Source organism: Anguilla rostrata, chromosome 16, assembly GCF_018555375.3.
Source record: "Anguilla rostrata isolate EN2019 chromosome 16, ASM1855537v3, whole genome shotgun sequence".
Lineage (NCBI taxonomy): Eukaryota > Metazoa > Chordata > Actinopteri > Anguilliformes > Anguillidae > Anguilla > Anguilla rostrata.
In genome coordinates, this window is record NC_057948.1 from 27,330,922 (window position 1) to 27,346,511 (window position 15,590).

Below are 15,590 nucleotides of genomic sequence, written 5' to 3' on the forward strand. Positions count from 1 at the left end.
ACAATAAATGTTTTGTTGAATAGTCAGCGATGTCCTACTGAATAGTCATTGGTATACTCTTCCTCAACAGAATCTTCAGAGGAGGAGGATGCGCCGTCATTTGCCCCATCCAGCTCGGTTGATGGCAATAACACAGATTCTGAGTTTGAGAAGGGTCTGAAGCTGAAAGGAAAATCCCTTGACCCGCCTAAATCCACACCCGTGAAAGATGAGTATGAGTTTGATGAGGATGATGAAGAGGAGCGAGTCCCGCCTGTGGATGACAAGCACCTGCTCAAGAAGGATTTCCGTAAAGATTCCGCAAGCAAAGCAAACAGCTTAATTTCCATCCCTAAAATGGAGGTCAAAACCTATTCCAAAAGTAACTCGCTGACACCAAAGAAGACTGCACGGCGAATCCTTTCTGATACCAACAGCTCAGATGAGGACGATCGAACCTTGTGTTTCTCCCCAACACCAACGACACGACAGTTGGCACCAGCAAGCAACAACAAGAGCCGGGAGTCTGCTGTCCTGACCTCCAAGTCGCAAAAAGAGAAGAGCAAAGTCAAAAAGAAGAGGAAGAAGGAGACTAAAAACAGCACCAACAAGGAAGTGCGATTTGGAAAACTCAGTGGCAAATTCTGTACCTCCGAGTCTGAGAGCGAGGACATGGAGAGCGAGGACGACAAGGGCTCTGTACAGAGCTCAAACTGTATAAAGGACTCTTCTGCTTTGAGCCTAAAAGAGTCGTCTGTATTCAGTTCGCTCTCTTCGTCATCTTCTCACGGGAGCCTGGGCTCCCAGAAACTGACACAGTCACTAGCCGAGCAGCACCCAAAGCAATGGAGGACAGACAACTGGAAGACCGTGTCTTCTCCGGCATGGTCTGATGTCAGCTCACTCTCAGACTCTGTCAGAACCCGGCTCTCAAGCGAGTCGGACTACTCCTCAGGCGATTCAAGCATAGAATCTGTGAAACATGTGAAAAAGAAGACGCAGGTAAACAGGAAGAAAAACAATGTACACACAAGTACGTCAGAGAAAAGGACAACCTCTGACTTTTATAAAAGCTCCAACACAGATGGGTCAGTCTCCAAGATGGATAAAGATGGTAAAGTGTTGAAAAAGCATAAAGTTAAACACAAACACAAAAATAAAGAAAAAGACAAGGCCCCCAGCCTGGTGCTAAACCAAGACATGAATGAAAAATTTGTCAAGAGCTTTTCTTTTGATTTTGATGATACACGGCAAAAGTCTCTTATTGTTGAGACTGAATCTCCCTCTGAAAACAAAGTGAAGTCCTCCAAACATGAAAAAGACCGGCTGTCCAAGGTCAAGTCAGAGGACAAGGAGTGGACCTCTGTAAAAGAAACAGTCAGGATTGCTAAAGAAGAAAAATCTAAGAAAACAAAGGATTCAACTAAGGACAAGGCGAGCAAGGATGAGAAGGATAAACCCACAAAATCAGAAAAAGCAAGAAACCTCAAGGAAAAGGATAAGCTCAAGGAGGAGAAACAGAAGACCCACAAGGATGAGAAAAAGAAAAAATCCAAGGACAAGTCCTCTAAAGCAGACAGAAAGAATGAACAAAAGGAGGATAAGCATCTCAAATCTGAGAAAGAGAAGAACACAAAGGAGGAAAAGTCAAAAAAGGAAAAAGTACCCAAGGAGGAGCCTGAATATGATGCCCGTTTTTTAGAATTAGAAGACGGCAAGCTTAGTGCCTCAGATGATCCCCATGACCGATGGGTGTCAGATCTCTCTTCTGACTCCTCTCTCTATGGTGATGATAGCTGGGATGCTCCAGTGAAGGAGTACAAGGAATACAAAGCAAACAACACCGTAAAACTCATTGTTGAGACTGTAAAAGAGGAGAGCCGAGATCGAAAGAAGGAAAACAAAGTCAAGGACAAGAAGTTGGAACACACTGAAAAAAGAAACGAGAAAGAGACCACATCCAAAAAGAAGGAAAAGGATTTTTCAGAAAAGGTCAGTGACAAGAAGAAAGACCTGTCCGATAAACAGAAGTTGAATTCCAACTACCTGTCAGAAAAGGAGAAGAAGAGGAAGGAGCTTGCAGACGGCACAAAAGAAAAAAAGGAGAGGGATTCTGTGGACAGCAGCAGAGAAAGAAAAGATTCCTACGAATTCACAAAAGAGAGGAAGGACTCCAAAAATAAACAAGATGATGGTTTAAGAGATGACTATATAAGTGAAGGCTTTTTTAGAGACAAAGCTGAGAATGACCTTGTTGGCAAATCATCAGAGATCAGAGAAAGAAATCATTCTGGAAAGGAAAAGAAGGGGGAAAGTGTGGAAAAGGAGAAGAAAGAAAAATGTAAAGGCGACAAACATAAGGAGAAGTCCGAGAAGGACAAAGGTGAGAAAATCTCCACTGAGAAAGCTTCCAAGGAGAAAGACACCGATAGAGGCTCCAAAGACAGAAAGGATGGAATTAAAGACAAACACAAAGACTCCCATGGTAAAGAAAAAGAAAGAAAAATGTCCTTAGAACAAGGAAAAGAAAAGAAAGAGAAACCCTCTCTGGAAAAGCATGCTGACCGGGAGAAGGATTTCCTAGAAGCAAAGAAAGATGAGAGAAAAGCAGAAAAGATGAGGGAAAAGACCTGGTATAAAATTCCTGACATTTTCACTGATGAGAGTGAGGATGAAGAGAGAGATTTCAGCAGAGGTGTTAAGTTCAGTGATTCTCTTAGTTTTACTGAATCACACCGGAAGGACATGACGCCTGACAGAGATGAGGCAGATCTTTTGCAAAGTGAAAAACACAGAAAATACTCTGCAGAGGGGAAGCAGCACTCTGGTGAAAAGCTTAAAGAAAAGGACTATAAAGACAAGAAAAAAGACAAAATCGCATTTGACAGTGGGAGAGAGAGAAAGGGCTCCTTAGAAAAAAATAAGGACAAAAAAGAGAAGGATTCGGGAGATGGGAAACACAAGGAACGTAAAGACCGGACCTCTGTCGATTCAAACCTGGAGAAGAAAAACAAGCAAAAGTTACTTGACAAAAGGCACTCCATTGAGGAAAAGCCTAAGGGCAAGTACAAGGACAAGCTTGACAAAGACCAACTAAAAGACAGGAAATCCTTGAAAGGAAGCGGTGAAAATGAGAAATCCCTCCTGGAAAAGTTGGAAGAGGAGGCCCTGAATGACTACAAGGATGACTCCAATGACAAAATCAGTGAGATTTCATCGGACAGCTTTACAGACCGGGGCCACGAACCAATTCTCAGCAGCTTCTATGACTCTTCAAACATCAGCCTTCCAGACATCTCAGAGGACAGACGAGACTCACTGTCTATATCCTACCCACAGGACAAGTTCAGAGAGAAAGAGAGACAAAGGCATTCATCCTCATCTTCATCCAAAAAAAGTCACGAGAAAGACAAAGTGAAAAAGGAGAAATCAGATAAGCGGGACAAACCTGAAGAGATCAAAGAGACCTATGGGCGCAGAGAAAGCCTGCCCTTTGAAAAGGAACCTATGCCTTTGGAGGCTGACCCTTATACTTTCCCTTATGGGGCTAAGCCTGATGGAGAGGACGATTTGGATAAGACTTTGGAGTTTGAAAAGGAGATGTCGAAAAAAACTGACAAAGCTAGCAGCATCATTACCAGCGAGAAGGTCAAAGACAAAAAGAAAAAAGAGAAACATAAGGAGAAAGTTAAAGAAGACAAACACAGATACACAGATGGGTTTAGCTCTTTTAAACATCTAAAAGAAGATCAGAAATCTGGATTGAAGGAGAGCCCCCATGTCATCAGTTTAAAGGAGAAGTCTAAGGAGGACAGTCCAAAATTTGAGGCCAGAAAGAAAGACGTATTGGACAAGGACAGTAGAACTGATTACATAAAGTCAAAGGCAAAAGAAGAAAATGACCGGGTCAATCAGTCCAAGGACACAACTCGGAAAGACTGCCGTCCACGCGAAAAGCTGCTAGTTGATGGTGATCTCAGGTTGACAAGCTTTGGTAAAATGCTTAGTCAAAAGGACCAGGAAATTGAGGAGCGCCATAAAAAACACAAGGAAAGAATGAAACACATTGAGAAACTGAGACACAGGTCAGGAGATCCTAAATTGAAAGATAAAACTAAATCCAGTGAGGACCTCCGGAAGAACCGCCCAGATCTGTCCTCTAAAAAATCAAGTTCTGTAGAAACTGCAATAAAAGAAAAGAAGCCAAAAGATGTTAGCATACCTGCTCAATTAATGTCTCCTGACAGAAAGTCACAGCCTATGGACAGTCAGAATTCTAAAGACTGGCTGGCAGGACATCAAATGAAGGAGAACCTACCAGCTTCTCCTAGGCCAGATCAAAATAGACCTACCGGTGTGCCCACTCCAACATCTGTGATTTCAGGTCCTAGCTATGAAGATGTCATGCAGACTCCACGCACTCCATCATGCAGTGCAGAGGACTATCCTGATCTAATGTTTGACAGCATTGATTGCCAGAACTCATCTGCTATGACTATGTCCATAAATGCTTGCTCTCCATCCTTCTTTGACAGGTATTCTAATGCACCTCACAGCTTCCAGGAAAACACTTGTCTTACACCTGCAAAGAACCTTCAGATGCCTGTCCTTAGCTGTTCAGCTTCAGTAGATGTTAGGCCTCTGGAAGAGGAATTCAAGATAGATACTGACAAGTTTCTCAGACAGCAGAGTATGCCTGCTACCTCTGAGTTGGAGTCTTCAGTCCCACACCAAACAGAAGAAGATCAGGCATCAGTAGACCAGCTTGATCACTTAACTCCAGGTTTTTCTCCTCATGTTGGAATGTCCTCTCCAAGGCATGAGCCAGCCCAGCCCACGTCAGATGAAGTGTCTGCCACCATCACTACCAGAGATGGAGAACAGCTTCCTGAAGGGGTCTACAGCAACTTACTGTTAAAGCCTTCATCTCCAGATGATAGGCTGGACCCTCAGGAGTCCTGTTTGGACATTGTTGCCCCACCAACCCCTGCCCCAGCAGCTCTCCCACCTCTGGATATTGATGAGCTCTCAGAACCACCACTACCATTGCCTCTGTCCCCACGTAGTGAGCCTGCTCTTACTTCCTCTGATCCCGTGAGTGACTTCCTGCCATTGGTTGTGGAGGAACAGGAGGATGAAGATGAGGATGAGGATGAGGAGGGTGGAGATGAGGATGATAATGAGGAAAATGACCCAGGGGAGGGTGAAGGTGAAGATTTTGTTGAGGATGAGAATGTAGATCACTCAAGGGATGACACTTCCTTTACACAATGTGCTGTAGAGGCAATGAAAAAGGATTGGGGTGAATCTCCAGACAGAGGAGGTTCAGACGATATGCTTAGTGTTACACCAATTTGCCCTGCTGTGAGCCTTGTGGAAAACTCCTGTGATCACTCAGTCACTTGGGTTCCAAACCCGGAGATTCTCCTGAAATCTCCTCAAAGACCTTTTGTGGACTTGTCATCAACCTCCAAGATTGTCCCTTTCCCACACCTGGAGGACAACTTGCAACATTCCCTCCCAACAGCAGTATCCTGTCCCCCATCAGCAACTTCACCCTACTCTGTGTTTCCCAGACCTTACTGTCATACACAAGCTCATGTTCCACAGTCTGACATTGAAGAACATAAAGGCACAGTAGATGACATCCCCACACCTGTAAAACCTATTACAGCACCTGTGGAATCTGAATCCATGTTGTCCTCCTCTACCAGGCTAGATTCCTTTTTCACTGAGTGCAAGTCCATCTCTGAAGACAACCAGGTTGTGTCTGAGCCTTCATGCTTGACAACAGACAACCAGCCGGATTCTCTCAGCTATATCTCTGAGAACAGCATGGCCCCCCCTGTGAGTCATGACCCAGTGGTTCCCTGGGCAGATCCTTTTGCTACTACTGTAGAAGATTTGGATGATCTGGGGCCCTTCTCTTTGCCAGATTTACCTTTACAAGACAAGGAAATCCAGGACCCTAATATCTCAGAACCAGGGCTGCCAGACTTTAAACATCCTCCTAATTATATTGCATCTCCATCTAATGAATTAAGAGAGGAACCTGATCCGATGGAGCTTAACATGCCTGGCATGGCAAAAACGCCTTGCTCTCCTTCTGTCCCAATGAGTGAGCCTGCAAGGAATTTATTTGACGCTTCCGAAGATGACTGCAGGTCGGATCATGAGTTGGATTCAGAACCCCAGAAGGTTCCAGAGAACAACTCCACCTTTACAGCAGAACCAGAGGACAAGTCATCATTGAACGAGAATGCTGAAAATGATGGAAACGCTTTGTTGTCCACCGCTGATCCCAACAAAAACCAAGACACGCTAGCAGACTCTTCAGTGGAGAAGTCCACGCTGGCAGCTGTGACTGTATGCCCTGACACTGTTTCCAGTAGTGAACCAGACAGCAGTGAACAACAGAACCCAGCCATTACAGCTCCAGCCGAGAGTAGTCCAAGTCACTCCACTCCAGTGTCAACAATCGCGCATCCCGCTACAGTCCAAGTGTTTGAACCTCTTGACACAGTACCCAAGGCAGCAGTTACAACCACAGCTGAAATTCCTAAGAAGGTGGAGGAGATTCCACAGAGGATGACCAGGAATCGGGCGCAGATGTTAGCTAACCAGAGCAAACAGAATAATTCTTTGCTTGCAGGCAACTTGACATCGTCTACCCCATCTCACAGCACCACCACTGCTCCCACTGTCATCACCACCTCATCCTCTGTCACCCTGGAGAAAGAGAAAGAGCCCATCACCACCACTCCCAGCGCCACCCCCACCGTTGTCAGCAAGGGCAAAGCTCGACTCACAGAGGAAGATGATGCTCAGGCACAACATCCACGGAAACGCAAGTTCCCCCGGTCAAGCCAGCAGCAAGTGCAGGTTCAACTGGTCAACACCGCGATGCAGCAGACAAGGGAGATGATCCAGCAGACGCTCGCCGTCATCGTCAATGCCATCAAGCTGGATGACATTGAGCCCTACCACAGTGACCGCTCCAATCCCTACTTTGAGTACCTGCAGATCCGCAAGAAGATCGAGGAAAAGCGGAAGATCCTTTGCTACATCACGCCCCAGGCTCCACAGTGCTACGCTGAATATGTGACCTACACTGGGTCCTACCTCCTGGATGGCAAGCCCCTCAGCAAGCTGCACATTCCTGTGGTAAGTGCTTTGTATGTTTGTGTCTGCTTGGATTGCACTCCTTTATACCAGTCCCTGATTCAGCTCGTTTTTTCCACTCACAAGGCAGCTTAGCCTTATTTGTAATTTGTCATCAGAACCAAGAGAATGACACTGTGTGCTTTCGTTTTGAATATTGAACATGTTCTACGAATAGGCGCAAAGGCATGGCTGAAGAGTGGGGACATGGCTTGACGACTCTGTTCTGATTTCTCAGATCGCTCCACCCCCATCCCTGTCAGAGCCCCTGAAGGAACTGTTCAGACAGCAGGAGGCAGTGAGGGGGAAGCTGCGCTTGCAGCACAGCATTGAGCGGGTAAGCACAGGCTCCCACTGTCTGCTCCAGTATCCCTCCTTCTGCTGCCATGGCAAACATTTATTTGTGACAAACCATTTTGAAGTCCGCTGTTCAGAAGTGTTGAATCCTGTGATGCACTATAATACAACGAAAGCTTTCTTTATTGTTCAAAATGAACTCCAGTGTGCATTATTAAACAAAGCAAGAATACTCCAGTGTATTATACTGCTATGTATTTTGATGAGCTTGCAAAACTCGATTGTTTCATTCATTGTTTCATTGGTTTTCATGTTTTAACATTAACCTTTATTAACATTGAGGGTCATTGAAGAGCTGTTGAATAACTCTCTTTTTTAATAACTCTTCTTTCATGTCACAGGAGAAGCTGATTGTGTCATGTGAACAGGAGGTACTGCGGGTCCACTGTCGAGCGGCCAGGACAATAGCGAACCAGGCTGTCCCTTTCAGTGCATGCACCATGTTGTTGGATTCAGAGGTCTACAACATGCCTTCTGAGAGTCAGGTGGGCCTGCAGCACTGACACACTGCAATGCACAAGTCTGTGATCACTGTCTGTCTTGCCTTATTTGTACTACTGATTCTTGACGGATAACTCGTACAAGGAGGCTTTTGGCCCCAAAGCCTGCTTTAAAGCCTTCCATCTGTCGGTTCTTTATTAATGTGCGTTCCTCTGCTTCAGGGTGATGAGAACAAGTCAGTGAGGGATCGTTTCAATGCCCGTCAGTTCATTTCCTGGATCCAAGATGTAGACGACAAGTATGACCGCATGAAGGTGAGAGTTTTGGTTTCTTCGTGAGTCTGCTTTTTAATGAAAGCACTATTTCAATGTGTGTTGGTTATTTTATCCCCAGTACTTATTTCACTGTAGGATCGATAATACATTTCTTCATATAGAGCAGGGGTGTCACAATCCAGTCCACTACGGCCGCATTGTCTGCTGGTTTTTCAGTGTTTCAGCATGAGTGATAAATAAAATTTTCACAAGGGGTTAAATTGGCTAACGAGTCTACACACCTTAATTGGCTGCTGATTGGAAGGAAACTGCAAACACCTGCTCTCCAGGACTGGAGTTTGACTCCCCTGATGCTGGGGATGAAAGGTGGTTACTGTCAGATTGTTGGTTTTTTTTGTTGTTTAAGCATTTCTCAGCTGTTCCTGCAGCTGCATGTTGGTAAGATAGACCTCCCTCTCTCCTCCTGGCAGACGTGTTTGTTAATGCGACAGCAGCACGAGGCGGCGGCGCTCAACGCCGTGCAGAGGATGGAGTGGCAGCTCAAGGTGCAGGAGCTGGACCCCGCCGGACACAAGTCCCTCTGCGTCAACGAGGTCCCGTCCTTCTACGTGCCAATGGTGGACGTCAACGATGACTTTGTGCTCTTACCCGCGTGACAGGAACACTTGCAGCCATCTGGTATCGCCTTTAGAAAACATCCAGTAGAACGTATGGTAAGGGCTAGCCGGTTTGAAAAAGGAACATTCTTTCTCGAGGGAAAAAGATCTATATTATATATGAAAATAGAAAAACGTGCTTATGATTCCCTCCTACGAGAGGAGGAAGCATCTTTTTACCGGGAAAACACAACTTGCACTTTGTTCCTACGCGGTTTTATGCTTTCTGAAAAAGCAGAACGCCTTTGCTTTGAGGCTTACTCCCCTGCTTGATTTTTAGAAAGGGGGGAGGCTAAGTTGTATTTCCTAAATTTTTGGTTCCCTTTCATAAAACCGGAAAAAGAGACGGACAAACCCTCCTATCGGCGTGGATTGGAACCAGCGACAGGAGGAGCCGCGGCGACCGCGACCTCGGAGGAGCTGGGAAGCGGCGACGTGCCCGAGGGCGAGGAGAAAGGGGTCCCAGAGGAACCTTCCATTTCTGCCTGTTAAGAGCAGGGTCTGCGGAGTCACACCGGCCCTCAGAGTCACGCGCGGCACTCCGCGGCGCACCGCGCGGCGCACCGCGGCTGGAACCCGGCACAGGCACCGGCACCGTGCGCGGGGGGGGGAGCCACGGGGCCCCGGCAGCACCGCGCTGCCGAAACGGGTGTCCTGAGGCACAGCGAGAACCGAGGAGGCGCTTCAGCCTTTTTTACATCCGCGTCTGGCTGGGAGAGACTCGGCGCTCAGCGACGGCTGAGAGGAGGAGACGGGGAAACGGGAGACTCCAGCGGGAGTCCTCCCATGAGCAGTTTGCATGTGCTGTCCATCGGCCTTTAACAGCTAGGTATTACACAACCCGGCCACTGCAAACTGAGCGCGGAAATGAATGTGTCAGTTCAAGAGGCAAAGACTTTCAGAGGTGATTTTAGCAGACTGTATTCTGTTTTTTGTTTTTGTTTTGTTTTTATTTTGGTCTTTTTCTTTACTTGGGCATTTCATCATTTCTCTTTCTGAGAAAGTGACTTGAAACACTACGGAGCCAATATTAGTTTGATGGAAAATTAAAATGGAAAAAAATGTATCCCGTAAATTCTGTACAGTTTTATATTCGTTAACCAATGTATTCTCGCTGCCTTCTAGATAATTTATTTTGCCACACATTACTGCACAGTTGTAAATAACTTATGTACTGTAACATCACTCTCAGTTAAGTGTAAAAAAAAATGAATAAAATTATCTTTGTATGTACAGTTCACTTTTGGGCAGCACTTTTCCCTTATAACAATGGGCCAAAATGTGTACACAGTATTTTCAGTATTTTAAAGGCAGTCTCCAGTGGAGCCGGTCAGAACCAGTCAGAACCAGTCAGCTGGGTCTTCACAACCACAACTCACCTTGTCAGAGAAACCCCTCAGACTGTAACTACCACAATCTTAATCCTCAGATGTAGCAGAATGGTTAATAAATTTATTTAAAGAAAGGGTATATTATGCTTTGCTTTATAACAGAACTATTTAAAAGAATCAAAACCAAGAAAATGCCTTTTTACAGTCAGCATTTAATTTACTCAAATATTGCGCAAGTAAATTTTAAGGTACACCAGACAACAAGTAACGTAAGATGGCTTTGAAACCAGTTCTCTTGCTGTTTGTGCTATGATAGAAATGTTTTCATATTACAAATCAAATACGCCATAAACTATTACTCATGTATTACAGTGGCATTGTAATTATTTCGGAGTTTGAGCTAATGCGTTAATCAGTGGGTCTGTAGAGATTTTATATAGTGCTATGGGCAGCAATTCCCAGGGTTGCTGAGGTAATAACCAATATTTTTGGTCCCTGATTATTATTTTTTTTAAACAGCCTCTCTTTCTCTGAGCAGTACCGTACTACCACAACCATTTTTATGCCCATTTTGATTTGATATGCTTTCATACAGTATTCAGTTGAGTGGCATGAGGTTTAAATTCACCTCGAAGTCTCACATTTCATTTGTTTATTTACGCTTGGATTTGAAATTAAGGGCGGTTTTAAATGACTACACAGTACATGCCACAGCTTCAGCATTCTAAAATGGCAAAGGATTAATTTTAACTAGAACTTTGAATCGTGAATTTGACGAAACAACAGTCACAAGATTAATTACATTGACATTATAACCGATAGACTGTATGTTCATAAAATCAATTGGTTTATAAGAACAGTTGTGAAACTGGTGCTTTTTATTAAATACAAATACAAAATACTTTTTATCTGATCTTTTATCAGTGCTCAGTGAAAGAGTGGGCTGGTTCAGCTTTACACGTCTGTCTTTCATTTTGACTTCCAGAATTGTACAAGATCTTTTTTTTTTTTTTTTTAATAAGATATCTAATCAGGGTTATACGAATGTTATGGTTTATTTTTATTGAGTTTATTTGCTTGTTATTAGAGGGTGCTCAGTGTATCATAGGCTCTGGTTTAAATGTTAAACTGTGGGGCTCGTTCAGCCACGTTTCTACATTACTGTTTTTATGCAGACACACAGTATTCTCCTTTATAAACAATGGGCAAAAATTGCACATCTCGTTTACCAAATAAAAAGGAGTGAATTATTAATGAAGCGCTACAGGTAGAAAGATAAAACAATATTGCATTGCAATAATGCACTGCTTTCCTGCTCTCTCTATGTTTTTCTTTGTGAGCTGTGGTAGGGATCTGTTTTTATTTTTTACAGGTCATTTTTAACTATCTTTACCTAACAACATGAAATGGCTATAGTTCATTTTAATTTTCTGGTGTGTGCATCCAAATTCCAGTAGAAACATAATAATTTGCACAGAATTAATAGTATACTTTTTTCACATTTGAGCAGAAGGGTTATATTTTTTCATGCGTTTAAATTTGTCTGTGTGGGGTTTCTTAATCAAGTAAAAAGAAAATTGAAATTCCACAGCCACAAAGAAAAACAAAGTGAGCATCCACCTCTAGTCTTGCACATTAATTGACTTCCCAAAAAATTAAGGTATGTTATGCATATCCATACATACAAACTGTATCCTAAATTAGATACAAAAAATAAGTAATCTTTCATTTAGAAAGAATTCTGTAAGTCTGCATTTCCGGGTCTGTATATTTGGCGGCAGATGTTGTCTCATTTGTATGAAGCATAAACACTTGTAGCATGTTAACTGCGTTGCTTATGATGAACAGAATGTATATGCCGTCACAATGCTCTGCATCGTTACTATTGTTTACAGAACGTTACGTTTGTTTCAGTTATTGTCTTTTTTTAACGCTTTGAGCCCTGCCTTTTATTTCTTAACTATTTCTTTACCAACAAAGGCTTGAAATCGTGAAAACTAGATGTCTGAGATTGCTTTGTCACACAGTGGGTAAAATTCAGTGTAGGCACAAACATCACTGAGCATTTAGGTTTGACATATTTGTACCTGAATAATGACAGTACTTGCCGAACTTCTTCTTTGCGCATAGCAAGAGTAACTCAGATGTTTTACTTCAGCTTCTCACAGCATCCCAAATTTATTATCTGTTCTGTGACTTACGGCCAGAATGCTTCAGGGTTTAGAAAGTTAGAATCTATTACCTAGTAACCCATTCATAAGCTATTCTTTGGCTTAGTTGAAATGGCTATTTTCCTATGACCTCTTCTAAGCATATAAATACACATTTTATCTGTTTATTTATTAAGGAGAATCTGTATATGCGATGGTTGAGTGACCTTACCTCAACCCCACCCTCAGCAGCGGTGCACTTGGCACGCACTTAGACTGTTCTGTGACCACCTCAATCAGCAGCACCTTACCTCTACTTTTCAACCAGGCCGATTCCATTTTTATGCTGGATGGAGTGTCTTTATTACGGATAACGTCACAATTTCAAGCCTTTTCCTCGTGTTTTTTCTGTATTAACGTAAACCGGACAGTAGCTGTGTTGAGGAAAAAAAAAATTCAGTTGATGATAAAGCATGGAGAACTACTCTTTTAATGGTGATAAATAACCTATTTATTATCTTTCTGCCACCTGTGGTATGTTGGAGTCGAAGTCTCTGCTGTGTAAATTTCCCTCTTGTAATGCGTAAATGAGACGTTGTACATAGCTGTAAATATATCCCAGGACGTTTTGCACCCTTCTCTTTGTACTAGTCTAAACTTGCGTAGAATGTGGGGTTCTAACAGCGAGGAGACAGTGCGCTCGCTGCCGGTGATGTAACAATGTAATTTTTTGTACAATGTAGTTGAACTGTGTACATATTGTTGGAGCAGCTATGGGGGGGATTTGTTGATGCTGTCGTCAGTGCTGTCACAGAACCAGTACTGTCACCTCTGGCTGTGTTGATTTCATGCAAAAACAGAAAAAAAAAACTCAACTGAGAATTAGTCAAAAATAAAAATGGTTATTTTCTACAGTTGCATGTACAGAGAGCGCGAGAAATGCTGTTGTCCCTCAGAGATTATGTTCGTAAATAAATTTTTAAAATATAGCTTTTGTCTGTGGCTGTTTTTCTTCTTCCTAGTTGTGGCAGTGTGACTAGTATCTGTGTGACTCCACTCCTGGAGTGCTGCAGTGTCCACTGGTTTTCAGTGTGTTTCAGTGCTAGTGATTGATTATGATCATTGATTTTTTTTTTTGGTTGCCAGCAACCATACCACCCTGCACTCTGCTCCTGCCGACTGGCTGAAGCTAAGCAAGTGTGGGCTTGGTTAGTACTTGGATGGGAGACCACCAGGGAATACTGAGTTGCTGCTGGAAGTGGTGTTGGTGGGCCAGCAGGGGGCAATCTTCCCTCTGGTCAAATAAACCCCAATGCCCCAGTGCAGTGACGGGGACACTGTGCTGTAGGAGATGCCGTCTTTCGGATGAGACGTTAAACCGAGGTCCTGACTCACTGTCGTCATTAAAAATCCCATGACACTATTCGCAAAGAGTAGGTGGTTCCCCGGTGTCCTGGCTACAATCCCAGATCTGGCTCTCGCAACAAACTTGCCACCTAATCGTCCCCTGATTTAATTGGCTAAAAAATGTACTCTCCCTCCAGTGGAGCTGCTCAGCGGCCAACAATAAAGGATTGTGATTGTACTGGGCAGCTCCCAGGTGTGAATGTGTATGAGTGTGAAGCAGGGCGTTGCTGCAAAAGAGCATCCGTGCTCAGCGAACCTACCCTGGGTAAATAAAGGTTAAATAAAATGATTGGCTGAAGAGTCCACACACCTTGTTCCCAGAGCCTTAATTTTCTGCTGATTGAAAGGAAACCACAAATACAGCTGCAGAACAACACAAACAGCTCATCACCAGCAACCGCTCTTGGACTTGCAGGTTAGTGCAAAATGAAGTTTAGCCTGCACGTCAACAGAATTGTAATTTCAACCTTGCATCTCTGTTCTCTGCATTTCTTTCATAAGTGGGCTGTAAGCCGACAATTACCCATGTTTAAGCCCAGTGGTTCCCAACCCTGTTGCTGGAGATCTACCGTCCTGTGTATTTTCACTCCAAACCAAAGCACATTTCATTCAACAGCTAGAGTTCTCATTAAGATGCTAATTTGTAGAATCAGGTGTGCCAAATTATCGTTGAAATTAAAACCTACATGACAGTAGATCTCCAAGGGAATGACTGTTTGACGCCCTAGTTTCTTTTCCACAAAATACATTTTCGACTGCATTTTGAGAATGAAATGAAACAAGATTGAAATGGCTGCCTTGGATTATTTTCAGGGGTGGAAAATCCAGGGGTCAATGTAAGGTCAAGCCCTGCCCTGTGTTTCAACCAGCTGATTTCACTAATTAGTTCTACCTCCTGGCTGAAGAGCTGTGCCAATTAGCTAATCCAAAGAATTAAAAAATACCGGGGAAGATTTTTACTTTCTGAATCTGGATTTTTCACCTCTGATTATTTGTTTCTCCATGAGGAGGCCTTGCCCTCTGGCAGTCTCAAAATAACAGTGTATATATGAAAAGTTATCTATCTTATACCAAATATATTTTGATTCAACAATGGACTTGTAATTCCTCCTTGCCAGTTTTTGCTGTGCTTTTTTCCATGTATTATTTATTTTCCCCACAGAGTGGCGCTGTTGAGTTACAGTAATTGTAAACTGAATTCAAGCAGACTCATCTTCAGTGACTCATTGACTATGGCAAGATTTTAACTGTGAGTACATATATAGTTGTTTTTTTTTTATTTTGCCCTATCATATGTAGGCTGTCTGATGTATGCTGTGAAATAGTGTACAGTCTCCGGCAGTTTTGATCTCATCTGTTTTTTTTTGTTTGTTTTTTAATGGGAACATTTCTATTTGTGTGTAGACACGGTGTGTTCAGTCACGTTTGTGTTTGAATATTTTATGGTAACTTTTAATATTTTATGGAAAGGTTATTTTTCTGTTCATCTTGTCTCCTTAACTTTTGAATTCTGCAATATGCAGGCATAATTTAAAATGCATGTCCCCTATTGTGTATTTTTGAGTTTTGCTTAGATTTCAAATACTGTCCTTCCATTTTTAAAATATAAAATATTGAAAAAAGGTTTTTTTTCCCCCAGTGTCTGTGCTAGCACAAAATGGATCCTGTAGTTCTACAACAGGGGTGTAACCACAACACTGTGTCCTTCCAGGACTGTGGTAGTGTGGTTATAGTAATTAGGCGAATACCAGAGTTGAAGTTTCAGTCAACATCTTAAGACTAGGACCATAGTGTGGTTATGGTGACAGCTGCACGTATAATCAGAAACTGAAG

The 15,590-nt window shown here is 43.2% G+C and overlaps 1 protein-coding gene across 2 annotated transcripts in view; it reads left to right on the plus strand.

The window, feature by feature from the left end:
* LOC135241802 (ankyrin repeat domain-containing protein 11-like) overlaps positions 1 to 13,339 on the plus strand; it is a 113,188-nt gene extending 99,849 nt beyond the window's left edge. For both annotated transcript variants that reach the window (XM_064312494.1, XM_064312493.1), the window contains 5 exons: positions 71 to 7,143; positions 7,379 to 7,477; positions 7,839 to 7,982; positions 8,160 to 8,252; positions 8,684 to 13,339. In XM_064312494.1, the coding sequence (XP_064168564.1) occupies positions 71 to 7,143; positions 7,379 to 7,477; positions 7,839 to 7,982; positions 8,160 to 8,252; positions 8,684 to 8,869 (7,595 nt within the window). In that variant the 3' untranslated portion in view covers positions 8,870 to 13,339. The remainder of the gene's footprint in view (positions 1 to 70; positions 7,144 to 7,378; positions 7,478 to 7,838; positions 7,983 to 8,159; positions 8,253 to 8,683) is intronic.
* The last annotated feature ends 2,251 nt before the right edge of the window (positions 13,340 to 15,590 follow it).